The sequence below is a fragment of the Diabrotica undecimpunctata genome, chromosome 8 (assembly GCF_040954645.1).
Source record: "Diabrotica undecimpunctata isolate CICGRU chromosome 8, icDiaUnde3, whole genome shotgun sequence".
Classification (NCBI taxonomy): Eukaryota; Metazoa; Arthropoda; class Insecta; order Coleoptera; family Chrysomelidae; genus Diabrotica; species Diabrotica undecimpunctata.
In genome coordinates, this window is record NC_092810.1 from 74793900 (window position 1) to 74810767 (window position 16868).

Genomic DNA, 16868 nt, shown 5'->3' on the forward strand with positions numbered 1-16868 from the left:
TTCTCCCTCCCCTCAAAAACAAATGTTTTTAAGAATAACTACAATAAAAAATGTAAAAAATATAAATATAACGATAATAGAATGAAGTAAAAACAAAAACAGTTATTAACAAATAATCAGTGGACATATTTTGATTACCGGACGTTGTAAGATGCCATCTGAAGCTGTCCTCAAACTAGCAACGCATACAAGTCCGCCAGTGCCGCAATGACTCTGAGATTCTGGCCAATTGCCAGCGAAGAGGTGGCTGTTGTTCGTTTCTTATGAGGACGAGAGAACCTTTAGTAAGAGATGGGGTTTGCCATTTGGATCACTTTCGAAGAGAATGAATGTAGTCTTTAGACCATCTCTTTCAAAAGTCTTCTCTTATCCGTTGGATTAGTTGCCATCAATTCAGATGGTTAATTTTTAAGCCGCTTGAATATAGATCGAAAATTAAATCCACAACGGCTTCAAGAATTAAAAAGTGACCATGAGTCAGTGCCTGTAAGTCATTAGGGTCAAAGCTTGCTACAGAAAAAAACCGAGAGTTAAGAACTGCCTCGATTTGAGTAATAAGAGTATAGAACTTTCCATAAACTTTTCATTGCGTACCCAAAACACGATACATATGGTTCTTGATTGATTTGACTCCACCATCGGCTAATACATTAAAATAGGGGACGCCAGGCGGATTAAAATCCCAGGTAATAGAAAGAGCCTCAACAGGAGAGTGAGTCAGTTTAATTATATCTTTGCTGGCTCGATCACTCCTAATGGTTAGGCTTTTACCGCGCCGAGATACAAATTTACGAAAGCTAGTCAAAAAGGACTCAGAATACACAAACATATCCTTTGTATATTTTTGCACTTCTATGTTTGGTCATTAATAATGAAAATGGTCCTGCAACATCTACTCAAACACAAAGGAAAGCACGTAATGGAGTAACTCGGACAGTTGGCAAGTTTGCCGTGAAGGAGGTTGTAAGATTTAGGTTGGCACCCAAAACAACGAATACACTTTAACAAACAGCGATAAATTGCACTTTTTGTAGACCGAATCCAAAAGCGTAGAGGTAATAAATAATGCATAGCCTTTAAATCAGCATGCAGATGTGTTTAATGAGTCCATTTAATGATTAAATCGGTCAGACGACGAGTTTTAAGTAATAGAAATGGACGTTTAACATATAACTTCCTACTCTTAAAAGACCATACTCATCAATAAAAGGTATAAGTTTACAAAAAGGTTTGGGTAACAGAAAATTCTGTCTAATTTTACCTGCGTCAGCTTTTACCTGCTTAACAATGTATCGTATTGCAGATTCCATATCTAAAGGAATGACAACGGAATTTGAAGAGGCAGCATTGATTTTCCTTTGAAGTTTAGACAGGAATTTTAAGACGTAAACCAGGACTCTCTGAATTTTTATCAGGGATGAAAATTTTGAAAGTAAAGTAGAGACGATGTTGTATGTAATGACCGGTTTCAATGATAATACCGTTGGCAATATTTCCTCCGACATTTCCATAGTGTGTGAGGAGTGGAAATTAACCTGAGAAAGCCAATATTTCCTTGACTTCGAAAGAAAGTCAAACAATGACTAGCCCAATTAGCAAAGTTATGATTAGATGGCATATAATGCCAAGAACAACATGGTATGGGCTCTTGTATGAATCTAACACGATTGGCAATAAAGGCAGCAATACAACTGCCAACAGTTTCAATCTTGCATTAAATTGTGTCTACAGAGAAGTACTAAATCGAAAGTATACAATTCTGGCGTATTCTAACTTTAAAGCATGGCAGAATTCGTGAATCTCGTTTTTAGCAGATTTATTAAAGCCGTAGTGTCGAGTGATTTAAATGTTTGCAATGTCAGACAACTTTTAAACCGATGCCATACCTGTTGTATTTGTCCAGGTGGTTTATCATCCCAAGATACATTTGATTGCCACATCCTACATTTCATTTTTGTAGTTGCCCCAATCCAATCCAATCTTGTCATTCACTCATCCACGACCCAGTTCTCCAAATAAACCCTGAGTGGCCGTTCGCAACAGTTTCATTTTATTTTGCTTGCCCTATCTCCACCCCAATAATTTCTGTCCCAAATTTTCAACCCCCTAAAATAGGGGGTAGTAGGCAAAATATTCATTACAAAGTCTTCTTGGTCCATATACCTTAGATAATTTGAAGCTATTATGACAGCCAATCATTGGACAGAACAAGAAAAGGCTGTTTCCTTGGTTGCTGCTTGAGGTGATGCTGCGGATATCCTAAGATCGATTCCTAAGTGTCAAGAAAAATGTTACCAGACTTTATTCACTCGACTAGACAAACGTTACGGAGATGCCCATCTACAAGTCTACAAAGGACAACTAAGAAGTAGAATTCAACAAGCAAGTGAAAATTTGCAAGACGATACAACAAAGATGATGATACAACAGTCGGAAAACTAGAACGGGTCGACATCAAGAGGCAACTGCCGACCTCGAGAAACACAGCCCCCATAGTAACTGTTAACATTACGTCCTCTATTGGAATTCATAGCTTGTAGATCGAGGGTCAATAATAAATGTAGATCGTTTTGGTAGATACAGGTGCAACAAGAACTATTGCACGTCCGGAAGTAGTACGAGGCCATCTTAAATTATCACCTGCAACAGTAAGGCTTAGATCGGCAACTGATGAGCTAATTAATACATATGGTGAGACTAATATGTCAGTATCCATTGGCCAGACTACAATGAAACGCAGAGTATTAATTGCAGAGATCTCCGTTAAGTTCATATTGGGGATGGATTTACTAAGAAAAGTTGGGGCTGTATTGAATGTCAAAAATGGAGTTCTCGAGATCAGTGGTGAAGAGTTGCCGTGTCATGAAGACAAAGAAAATGTTATCAGTTTATTAACTACTTGTGACGTAACAATAGCCGGTAATAGTGAGAAAATTCTAATGACCAGCAGTGTAAGGAATAGATGTGTGTAAATTCTGTTCCATAATAATTTCAATTTTTGGTTAGTCGATAATTTTGATGATATTGCGTTAGTGTGTTATTATTATTATTATTATTACTATTATGTGAAGAATAAAAGTGTAATAATTATAGCAAAGACATTAAAAGATAGGTAAGTGATGTAACTCTATAAATCTAGGAAGTCGAAGGAAATTTTATTTACTATAACCACAAAAAACTAAAAACAAAACCGGCCCAGGTAATTAACGCTAATATTATATTAGTTTTAAAAGCTAGAGGTGGGCGTTGCTAAATCAGACTGTTCCAAAGTAACTGAGAATTAATTTAATTAAAAATTAATTTATCAAGGAAAAAAACGTGAAAATAAATTACTACAAGCTACTGCTTGAGAGAACCATCTTCCTTCGACGCGTTTAGTGGGGTGGGTGGCTCTAACGCGAGTAGTATCAGTAGAAATGTGGATTCAGATGATAATACATCTGATGACAATCGGAAAAGAAATAGAGAAGAAGAGGAACTGCTATTTGGTCCCAGTAAAAAGTACACAGAAGTCCAGTTAAAAGTCATGGAGATAAAAACAAAATAGATCAAATACTAAATATGATAAAAAATTTAACAATAGAGTTACAAAAATTAAAAACTGATGTAAAAGAAGTAAAAACGAAACAAAAACAATACAGAGAAGAAATAAGAGAACTCAGAACTGAACTAGCAGAACTAAAACAAGAGAATAGTGAAATCCGGAAAGAAAATGAACAAATCAAAAAGAATCTTATTGCAAAGAACAGGAAAATAATGAAAGAAATGCTAAAAGAAATAAAAGAGAAAGGGTAATGGGACTAAGATTAAATCTAGAAAAGACAAAAATATTAAGATTGGGGGAAAAGCCAATGAAAGAAAAAATCAAAATAGGAAGTTCTGAGTTTGAAGAAGTAGTATACTTCATATATCTAGGAGTTACAATAAGCAAAACCGGAGAAAGGGAGTCCAAAATAAAAGAAAAAATATTACCAGCGAATAAAGCTTATTTTGCAAACAAAAGATTACTTAAAAGCAAAACACTGACTAAGAAAACTAAGATAAACATTTACAATACCATAATTAGGCCAATATTATTATATGCAGGAGAAACAATGACGATGGTCAAAAAAGATAAAGAAGACTTAAGAATAGCGAAGAGAACCATACTAGGACCAATCAGAAAAGAGAAAAATGAATATAAAAGCAGATCAAATGCAGAGATTAAGGAAGCAATGATAGAATGGAATCCAGGAGGAAGAAAGAGAAGTGCAAAACCAAGATCAAAGTGGCTGCAAGAAGTTGAAGAAGACCTACAAAGGCCAGGAGTCAGATAATGAAGAAGAAAAACTAGAGACAGGAAAAAATTGCGAGATATCGTCACGAAGATAACATAAACAAAAGGGTCTGATCCACCCAAGAAATGGGATCTAGAAATCATTCGCGGTTTATAGCCATTATTGGGGTGTATAGCCATTATATATATATATATATATATATATATATATATATACATATATATATATATATATATATATATATATATATATATATATATATATATATATATGTATATATCAGTGGCGGCTCGTGGCTTGAGAGACAAGGTCGGCAAGGTATTTTTTGTCTCCTCAGATAGGTATACCGTCTAATAACGACTTCAATCATCATAGGAGATTTTTTGTTGTCTTCTTTTTTGTTTTTTCGTATAAATTTAGAACCTAAACATGTTTATAAATTTTTTAGAGTTTTGGAGAGATTTTAAAAGTTTTTTTTCTATTGACATTTGAGACAAGCTTGACATTCTCTCTTGTTGCATGGTATTTCGACAATACGTTTTGATTGTTTTGAGGCAAGAGAAATCTCGTTCATTTGAGGCAGACGTTGGTGGTAATGAGAGAATTAATGACAATAATTTATTAATTTCGGTAACAGTTTGTTGTAATGAATTACAGTATATAAAATTATACATATCTTGTAACTTATCCCATCTTCAGAAAATATTTGGATAAGCATATAAAACTTTTAATTCATTTTCTAATTTTATTTTATTAAAGAATGATGGATAATTTTTAATTAACCTGTCTAATAAATATCTTGGAAATTCTTTGGTGTAACTTTTAAATTTTGAATCGTCAAAGAGGTCAAAAATTTGCAAATCTTCAAAATTCGAAAAACGAGTATCTATTTGCATAATAATAGTATCCAAAATTTCAAAATATACTCGTTTTTCGAGATCTGTTTCTGTGTCATGCCTTTGTCTTTTTTTTGGGTTCGGAAATATCAAGCGAGTCCAAAACGTCACTGCGTATATACTGGAAATTACTATCATTACGAAAATCTCTGAGATTTTGCACCAGTCTTGTTATTCTATTTTTGGAATGAATAATGTCAGTTAACTGATTTTGAACAACATTGAATATCAAATCGGTTTGGGTAAACACTTTCTTAAAAATATTTAAAAGTATGTTAAAAGAGTAATCATTTAATAAAGTTTTCAAACCGATTGCTTCACGGATCGAGATATCATCACTTTCAAAATCGTCGCATTCAATAATAAAATCCAAAACTTCCAAAAGCTGTTCCCAAAAATCTGCTACAGTGAAAACTAACCGAAATTCCATCGCGTCTGACAAACTGTTGGCATTTTTTTCGAAACAAACCGTTCTAAAACATTAGTCCGTTTAGGCGAGCTTGAGAAAAATGAAGCAAATCCGCTTAAACTGGCAAAAAAAAGACGACATTCTTTAATTTTTTATATGTATCCTGCAAAACTAAATTCATTCTATGCGCATGACAGTGAGTAAATAAAGCTTGCGGTGCAATAGTTTTAACTTTTGCCTGCTGGAGACCATTTAATTCACCAGACATCACGGCAGCGCCGTCATAAGTTTGCCCTACCAATTTATTTTTGATATCAAAAAATTTTAATCTGTCCTTTAAAACACCAAAAATATATTCTGCCTTATGGCTTTTACTCACGTCTGTAAAACCTAAAAACCTCTCATAGATATTACCACGTAACGCGTATCGAACAACAATTGATAATTGTGAATGACATGATATGTCGGTAGTTGCATCTACTTCTAGTGAAAAACAAATGGTTTCCTGAATCTCAGATTCAATAAAGTTACCCAAAATGTAACTAATTGATTCTATTAATTCATTTTGGATTGTTTTAGATACACCGCTAAATGTCTTCGAGTCAGAAAGTAAATTAGAAAATTCCAAATCGTATTTCTTAAACATTTTTATTAGTCCTCTATAATTACCTTGATTTAACGAATGCTCCGATTCATCGTGTCCCCTAAAACATAATTCCTGACAACTTAAAAAAATTACAATATCAATTAAACGACGTAAAACTGCGTGATTATTTTTTACAATTTCGTTATGTTTAATAGCATTTTCACGTTGGGCATTATCTAATGAAACATAGATATTTTGTTTTCCAAATAAATCTAATTTAATCTGACTGTAAGTATGATCTTTCGAAATATCATGTTTATGTAAAGCCCTAAATAATTCCTTTAAATTATCGTAACCAGATTCACACCACGGATTTTGATATTTGCCCCTATTTGTCGAAAATAAAATGCAAGGCCAACAGAAAAGTTTGTTTTTTATTTCACTCCCGGTAAGCCATGAGTACTTGCTGTACCAATTATCTGAAAATGATCTATTACTTTGCTTACCCGCACTAATATTTATAAGCCGGGACATTTTAGGCAAAGGACGCTCCTTATTTTTAATAACAATTTGTTCTTCGTATGGAATAGATGAAAACCCATTATGCAAAATATAATTTACAATATCAGACTTATCAATACTTACAGTTTCTCCCATGGCTTGCATTTTTTAGGTTAATTTACCTGAATTTGTTTACACTTTAATTTAAAAAAAAAACTTCTAATATGTCAAAAAACCCTTTAACCTTTCAACTATTTACGGCAGACGTAACGTATCACAGTATTACTTTAGAAAATAAAAATTAATCACAGAAAGAAAGGTTAGTTCGTGCACTGAATATCACTTGACTTTACTACTTACGTTCTTATATGAAATAACATTTCATCCCGCGCTGGCAAAGTACAGTTTGCGACCAATCACCAATCCCAATGAAGCATCGGCAAATTTAAATTTGCCGTACTTGGTAATTAAGTTCATATGGAAAGAAATGTATATTTGGTTGCTAATCAACTAATATTCCGTTGATTTTTACAAATAAATCGTCAAGGTTGGGATAGGCTTGCCGAACACTCAAAACGTGCCTTTTTAAGGATTCACTGGCGGATGGATGTCTCCGATATCGGATCATCAATTTTGAAAAGTGTCTACGCAGGGATCACTTAACGCTCAAATTGGACGAATTCTTTTAAAAACCATGAATAAAATTTAGTCTGGTCGAATTGGTCAAATTCTTTTAAAAATCATGAATAAAAGTTAGTCTTTATTATCTCACAGATATTTTTTATTTCTCAAAAACAAATGACATCAACTGATTACCTGTCACAATTAATTATTGAAATACTGATTAAATTAAATATTAAAAAAACTATAATATCTATAAAGGTGTGGGGCGGCACTGCCGACCCTGACCGGCCGCCACTGATATATATATATATATATATATATATATATATATATATATATATATATATATATATATATATATATATATATACATACATATATAATGGACTCTGCTTAATTTCCATTATTATCGAATATATTTCTGGAAGACTTCGAAACAAACATTATTTCTAAACAAAATTTAAATGGTGTAGATATGTAGATATGTAGATAATGTCTTTGTTCTCTATACGGCCTCATGAATCATAGTTTTTGGACACATTCCTGATAAATATAAACGATAGAGAATACATACAAAATAACCATAACATACATAAAAGGATTATTAGAAAAACCTAAAAAATATATGGAAAATAAATTCAACACTTCAACAACGTTTAAACAAAAAACACATTAAGATCTATTTTTCCTAAAACCAAACCTAATGGTGAACAAGAAAGAATAAAGAATTATATTTATAGAATACCTTGTGAATGCCAAAACCTTTACTTACTTACATCAGGTGAACATCAAGACCATTAAATGTTGGAATAAATGAACATCAATCTTATATAAAAATCACGCATAGGGAAAAAAACATAGAATTCACTGGAACGATTAAAGTACAGTCCTGAAACAAACAGATGGTAAAAGGAGGAAAACCAGGGAATATGCTCTTATTATGTTAAATCAAACCAACTTATTCGCAAATCAACTTTTTCGCAAATTCCTTAGCCGAATGTAGTAGAATCTGGTTACCAATATTTAAAGAAGATATCGATAAAAAGAAAATATCACTATTAGTAAGTCAATAACATATCGATAATACTTCATTTGTGTTTTAAATTTTGATGTTAATATTGAGAGTAAACTAAATGTAAAATTAGATACTTAACAGTATCATGAGTTGTTTTCATGGGTTTTTCTCATGATTTGAATGAAATTTGAATGAAATAATTTGACTGTCATGATTGGGTATGGGTGTGGTTGTCTTTTTAAACACAAATCACATTATCACATACTATGAGTTTTCTGACGGGTATTCTTAAGTAAAAATTAATTTCATGCAATGTAATAAACTGTTCTCTAATAAAGTCGTCCCAGGAACCAGGAACTCACGTCCAAAATATTGACAATATTATTTTTAAAGTAATCTACTTATAAATATATATGTTCGAATTGTCAATATGAATAAGGTAGTTAAAATTAAATGATTAGATTTCATGTTCTTTTGATACATTCGACAGGACCTGTTCTAGAAAATGAAAAATTTCATGGCCGAAAGATGTGTTGGTAACAAACCAGGACTAGCTCTAATTGTTAAAACCATTTAATAAATAATGACCCGTCCAAAAGGATAGCTGGGATTATTTTTTTAATATATGGAATAGGGAGTATTTTTTAGTTTACATTTTAATAGTAAATGTTATGAGTTATAAATTGGTATAGTTGGAGTTCGCAATAAGTCTACGTAAGACAAATCTAAATGTAGTGAAGTTTCTAAGCCGATGTGTTATTTTTATAAAAAAAATAGCTAACATTTAATTTTTTATCAGTGTATTTTTCACAAAATATCGAAATGTGTTGTATATATATATATATATATATATATATATATATATATATATATATATATATATATATATATATATATATATATATATGAGTAACTATACAGAAATATGAATTAAATATTTTTCTTCCCAAAAAAACAAACCTATGGTATGGTGATTTTTTTACCTGAGGCCTGTTAAACGCATCATAGCACGGTGTATATCCATGTCCAATTGCAGGTGTCTGTTGTGCCCTGCACGAAAAAGCTAGCATCAACAAACTAAATGTTCTTAAAAACCACATATTTACTTTTGTATACTAAGCACTATCACACTTTTCATAAGACAACTTGTCACACATCCGAAAACTACATGAACAAGTCGGATGCCGGATGAACAAAACTCGGAAAAAAACAATTATTTTTCAAATCGACCTATTCATAAGTTCATATGCGCGCATCACCCGCTGAACTATTACCGATCTTCAATCACGTCTTAAACCCTACTACTGCCGGCAACTAACACTCACACTCCGCCTTGCAACCCGAATGATCAGCACAGATGCTGTGAGCTGTGAGGCAGAGAACTCTTTGTGAGATCCCCAGCCCAGATGCCTCGCAGACCGCCGAGAAACGAGATAAAAACATTCATAAAGGCAAACGTAATTCTTTGTATGGTAACCTCAGGGACGGAATTACCCCAAAATCTTGAATTTTTTAACTCACCATTTACTTATAATCTGTAATTGAATTAAAATAAATAAATGGTTTATTTATTTACAGGCCACTTGCTGGAAAGTGTCCTGTGGTAAGTCTCTATTGTTGTATAATTTTAACAAAAATTATTGTTGATCTTAAGTTCAAGTTTATGGTTATAGACAAGGCGAAAAGCTCGGGTTCGTTCGGAAAAATGTTCCCATGAGATTTTTTGCATATTCACTTTTATGAAATAACCCAAAATAATGTTTAAGAGGTCGCCCAGGCGAAAAGTTGTTCAAATTTTTTTAAACAATTTTTTTAAACAAATTATAACAATGAATTTTTTCGACCCGAACAATTTTTTTTGAATTTTTTGGGCCATTCTGAACAAAACAGGTCTGTTGTACTCTTTCTGTAAACTTGATCGTTTTCGAGTTATAAACATTAAAACTGAAAAAAACGCAAAATTACGATTTTCAAGGCACAAAACACTACTAAAAAATATTATTTTTGAATTTCTTTTCCCATTCTGCGTAGTACAGTCTCGTTGGTTATCCTGTCCGTCCATTATATCCTTCTGTATAGCCACATCTCGAAGGCTTCAAGTTTTTTCTCCATCGGTGAATGTCCAGGATTCAACTCCGCAGTATAATATCGAGAAGAGCCTTACTTTTATCTCCAGATTAAGGTTGTAGCTTTTAAAGAGTCTGGCCATGTTGTTGAATGCACTCCCAGCCTTCTCTATTTTACATTTTACTTCTTGTGAGTAATCCCATTGTTCGTTTACTATTGTTTCAAGATAGGTAAACAATTTTACTCAGTCCACTGGTGTATTTGTGATAAGCAATTGGACTCTAATTGTATTTTTTTTTGATGACCATTGATTTAGTTTTTGATATGTTTACTTGTAGTCCAAATCTTTCACTTACTTCATTTACTTTGTTTATTAGTTGCTGTAAATTTTTTAAACTGTCTGCAAAAATAACGGTGTCATCTGTATAACTGATGTTGGTTAGACGTTCTCCATTTAAAAGGATTCCATGTTCGCAATTTTCCAAGGCTTCACTAAATATTTCCTCTAAATATAGGTTGAATATTATAGGTGAAAGTATACATCCTTGTCTAACGCCTCGCAGAATCTGGATCGCTTCCGTCGGTTCACCTCCAAGATTTGTTCTTATTGTGGCTGATCGGTTCCAGTATAAATTTTGTATTATATGCCGGTCTTTATCATCTATTTGGGCTTTTGTTAGAACATCCATCATTTTTAGGGGTTGAACTGACAAACGCCTAATACCCCCGGCAAGATGTTGGATAGTTTCTTGGGCTTGACATCCATATCGGCATTTGCCGTTTTGGTCTTTGGCAACTTATTTCAGGTAATTTTTAGTTGAAATAACCTAATCCTGAATGGCAAGTAGGAAACATGCTGTCTTAGGAAACATATTTTCTGCTGTCAACCAATAGTTCGACGTTGTATTGTTGACATATTCTTGGCTGATCTCATTGATATGTCGCCTATAAAGAGGTATGCATTTTTTCTTGCTTAGAAAAATGGTTTATGCGTATTTATTTATGCGGTTTATGCGTATTTCTTGTTTCCTTAGTTTAAGCTGCGTTATTGCGCGATGTAAAGTAGATGTCTGAAATAGATTCTTAAATAAGCAACCTGTTCATTAAGTTGTTTGCTTATATCCATAAGTCCTCTTCCTCATAGATACCGCTGTAATATTGTTATCTCTACTGCACTGCTTGGATGGTGTATTTTTGCCATTGTAAGAAGCGTTCTTACTTTCCGCTGAAGACCCTCTATATCCGTTTTTGACCACTTTATAATAGCAAATGAGTAGCTAAGCACGGATTAGGCGTACGTATTTAGTGCCTGTATTTATTATTTAATATTATTGTTTTAATTTATTATCCTAATGGCAGGTGCCAAGGATAACAAATGTCACTAAACGAAAATATTGCTTTTTCTTAGAATAAGAAATATAAATGCATTATTGAATAATTGATTGATTGAAAGAATTAGGAATATACTAGAATGTAGTTGTAATGATGCGATAGACTTTTCATTTAATTGATGTCCAAGATATATGTATATATATATATATACACATATATATATATATATATATACACACACATATATATATATATATATATATATATATATATATATATATATATATATATTGTTATGATGTATTGTTTGTTTGAATGATGAGCAATGAGTATTTTAATAATATAGGGTTTTTATCGCGGTTCTCAAAGAATTAGTTTGTAAGTACTTTTTTAAATTATCTTTATTATAACTATTATGAAACACACATATATATCTAACCTAGCCAATATAAATTTAAAATAAACTATCTTTAAATTGATATTCTTATAAAACTAATTAAATTCTATAGACAATGTAAAATTTAAACAAACCATCTTCAAAATTGAAATTGTTATGACACTAACTAAATTATATTAACAAAATTTTGTACCTTTCTTTCACTGAATGCCTAAATGAACTGTTTTCCACTATATAGATTCTAATCACCACTGAATGTCTTCGTACTTCGGTTATCCTTGTTTTTGTGAAATTACTTTTTCCAATTATCAGCTTCTACCAATTTAAGATATATTTTTCTTCACCAGCATTTATAAACCACCAAGCAAACCAGCAAAACAGCATTTATATTTATTCTTCTTTTCCATATACCAATATCCAATTATTATAAGTTGATTTATACTAATCTCCAATCATAATATAATTTTAATTTCTTCCAATATACTTTTTTTTAATCTTCAATAATTATTTGTGTATAATTATAAATGTGCATTAAAATATATGCATAATTTTTAATCTTCATTTAACTCACTATATTAAACAATTGGACTATTTGTAACTGATTCACTGACTCCAACTAACTTTCATATTTCTTACTAAACTTTTCTGACTGACTTCTTGAAAATTCTGAACAATTTACTTCACTAACTAAATGTGTCTACTAACTTTCATAATAAACTGCTTGACTTCTGACTAAAAACTGCCATCTTGAATCCAAATCACGGGTATTTATATCTTTTTGGATGTTCTAGAATCATCTGGTAAGAGATCATGTTCCATTTGTTCTATTACTTCTATATGGATGTTCTCGAAAAAAATATATGTTCGTTCCACAGACATAACCATTATTTCGAGAATGTTCGACCGTAAACAATGGTCAAATTCTGCATTCTGGAGAATTCGTTAATGTTCTATTGATAATTTTGTTGACATTTAGGCTTTTCAGATCAGAATAAACATTTAAATCATTAAATATATATAAATTAAACATTTTAAACTAACATTATTATTATAACCCCACTTAAATTCGTAAATATTCTTAAACGTCACTTCAGAGTATGTATATCTGTCTATCACTCACATGTATAGTTGGTTGCCTATGCACATGGCTCACTTAAATATATTTACAACATTAAACTACAACTTTTTACAATTATAATATGCTAATTTCTTAAAATGCCCTGACAAATAATTTTTATTAAATTCTCTATCTTTCTATTAAATTTTACTAAATGTATATATATATATATATATATATATATATATATATATATATATATATATGCAATCGGTCTGTAGGAAATAAAACTCTATTTGTTCTGTCTCAATATTTCGTCACGATTTTGTGACTTCAGGACAAAACTGTAAATTTTGTTCTGAAACAAAAACTGTTTAATATAAGAGTAAATTTTTTTTTAACATATCTAAATAAATGACATTTTTGTTTGATTTTTTGATATATATATATATATATATATATATATATATATATATATATATATATATATATATATATATATTGATACGATTAGGGTTTATAGAAAATAATTTATAAGTTATATACTACATAATATTAGATATTTGGTTGTTTTAAATAAGTTATATACTAGAGAATTTTATAAAAATTATTTATGTGAGGGCATTTTAAGAAATTAGCATATAATAATTGTAAAAAGTTGTATTTTAGTAGTTATGATTTTGTAGATATTTTTAAGTGAGCCATGTGACTAGGCAACACATTATACCCTCCATTCCTAAGTGTCATTTTAAGAATTTTACGAATATAAGTGGGGTTATATTGTTTGAAATGTGTATTTTATTAAATTAGAGTGTTAGTTACTAATTTGAATGTTTATTCTGATCTGAAAAGCCTAAATGTCAACAAAATTATTAATAGAAAAGAATGGAATTCTCTGGATCACCGGAGATGGCCATGTTTGCGAAATGGTTTGTTCCAGAAAATTCAGACATGTATTAAATAGAACTAAATAGAACATGATATCTTACGAGATGGTTCTAGAATATCCAAAAGATATAAATACCCGTGATTTGGATTCAAGATGGAAGTTTTTAGTCAGAAGTCAGGCCAGTTTATTATGAAAGTTAGTAGAGAGACACAATTAGTTAGTGAAATCAATTGTTCACAGTTTTAGTAAGTCAGTCAAGCAGTTTAGTAAGAAATATGAAAGTTAGTTGGAGATAGTCCAATTGTTTAATATAGTGAGTTAAATGAAGATTAAAAATTATGCATATATTTAATGCACATTTATAATTATACACAAATAATTATTGAAGATTATAAAAGTATATTAGAAGAATATTGGATGGACATTGGAAGGAATTAAAATTATATTATGATTGGAGATTAGTATAAATCAACTTATAATAATTGGATATTGGTATATTGAAAAGAAGAATAAATATAAATGGTGTTTGTTGGTTTGTTTGGTGGTGTATAAATGCTGGTGAAGAAAACTATATCTTAAATTGGTAGAAGCTGATAATTGGAAAAAGTAATTTCACAAAAACAAGGATAACCGAAGTACGAAGACATTCAGTGGTGATTAGAATATATATAGTGGAAAACAGTTCATTTAGGCATTCAGTGAAAGAAAGGTACAAAATTTTGTTAATAGAATTTAGTTAGTGTCATAACAATTTCAATTTTGAAGATAGTTTGTTTAAATTTTAGATTGTCTATAGAATTTAATTAGTTTTATAAGAATATCAATTTAAAGACAGTTTATTTTAAATTTACATTGGCTAGGTTAGATATATATGTGTGTTTCATAATAGTTATAATAAAGATAATTTAAAAAAGTACTTACAAGCTAATTCTTTGAGAACCGCGATAAAAACCCTATATTAAAAAAAATACTCATTGCTCATCATTCAAACAAAAAACACATCATAACAATATATATATATATATATATATATATATACATATATATATATATATATATATATATATATATATATACATATATATATATATATATATATATATATTATATCATATATATATATATATATATATATATATATATATATATATATTATATCATATATATATATATATATATATATATATATATATATATTTATATCATATATATATATATATATATATATATATATATATATACAAACAACACAGTTTATTAGGGTTGCAGTCAGAAAATTTACAGAAAATTGGAAGAAGATATCGGAGAAACTCAGTTTGGATTCCGGGGGGATATGGAACGCGCAAAGCATTATTTGTCTTTAACATCTTGACACAGAGGTGTTTGGAGGTGAATCAAGATGTATTTGCTTGTTTTATTGATTACAACAAGGCGTTTGATAACGTCAAGCATGACCATTTTTTAGAGATCTTGGAAGCTTGGAAACAGTTAGACACTCGCGATATAAGAATAATATCTACTCTGTATTATAATCAGAAAGTAGTCACACGCATCGAAAATAGCACAACAAATGAAATTCAAATTAAAAAAGGAGTTAGACAAGGATGTGTGCTTGTATAAAATATTGCGGTTACCATAACTCCTAAATAAAAATCAAACAAAAATGTCATTTATTTAGATATGTTAAAAAAATTTTAATTTTTACTGTTATATAGTTGTAAGTATTGAAATATTCATTTTTTTTATTTCAACTTTAACGTGCTCGGCTACTATGGCCACTTACACAGGTACTATAACATGAATTTTCATTACACAAACATTAAGTGTTACATTAAGAATATGTTACAATAATACGGAATGATAATAATATGTTAGTCAATGTCTAAATTAAAGTCTAATTATATTTTTTGATATAAGTGTTCATCTCTAAGGAATTGTAGCACAGCTTTTATTTGGTCAGGGTTGTTTAGGATATCTCGTACTTCACTTTTGAGTTTGTATTGTAATCTTCTGGCCGAATGTTGATGGCATTCAGTGAGAATATGTTTGATTGTCAAATATGATTGGCAGCTTTGACAGGAGGGATGGATGGTAGAGGACATTAGGTAGCCGTGGTTATTGGCATAACCATCTGCAGTTTCATTGCCTTCTATACCAATATGAGATGGCAGCCAAATTATGGTAACTGTTATGTTTTGGGACAAGATAATTTGGTAGGAGTCTAGGATCTTTTAAACGATTGGATGATCGGTAAATATATTTTTGATAGAATGGATTGATGCTAAAGAGTCTGTGCATATGGCAACCTACTTATTAGATGGAGATATATGATTAAAAGCTTACAATATACTAAATAATTCGCCAGTATGAACGCTGCTGACGGCTGGTATAAGTGATGACTTAGTGAATGAGAGGTTGTAACAGAGCAGCCTACTGGTGTGTACTTTTTTGAGGCATCCGAGTATAATATTAGGTCGTATTTATTTGTATTTATAATGTCTTTAAATGCATTTATAATGATCTCTTTCGGATGTTTATTTTTATCGAATGTTTGGGCGTGGACATGATCCAATGAGGAGATGGAGGGGGATAAAGAGGAAGGGTATGTGTAAGAGAGATATCATTAAGTGTCTGTGCTAAAATTAGTGGAATAGGTTTTATTGGTGGTAAGGAATTGGAATTGTGTAAATTATACGTGGACATTACATATAAGGGATGCACTGGATTAGAGGGGTTAGCTGATACCAATGCTGCATAAGAGAGTAACAGTTGTTTTCGTCTTATATAAAGAGGAGGTTCGTATATATTATACGGAGAA

General features: G+C 30.9%; 1 protein-coding gene across 1 annotated transcript in view; it reads right to left on the reverse strand.

Moving 5' to 3' along the window:
- The window catches only part of LOC140447701 (laminin subunit gamma-1-like), a 318345-nt gene extending 308646 nt beyond the window's left edge, over positions 1 to 9699 (reverse strand). Inside the window, exon 1 of the mRNA XM_072540499.1 lies at positions 9292 to 9699. Within this exon, the coding sequence (XP_072396600.1) occupies positions 9292 to 9408 (117 nt within the window). The 5' untranslated portion in view covers positions 9409 to 9699. The remainder of the gene's footprint in view (positions 1 to 9291) is intronic.
- Positions 9700 to 16868: the final 7169 nt, after the last annotated feature.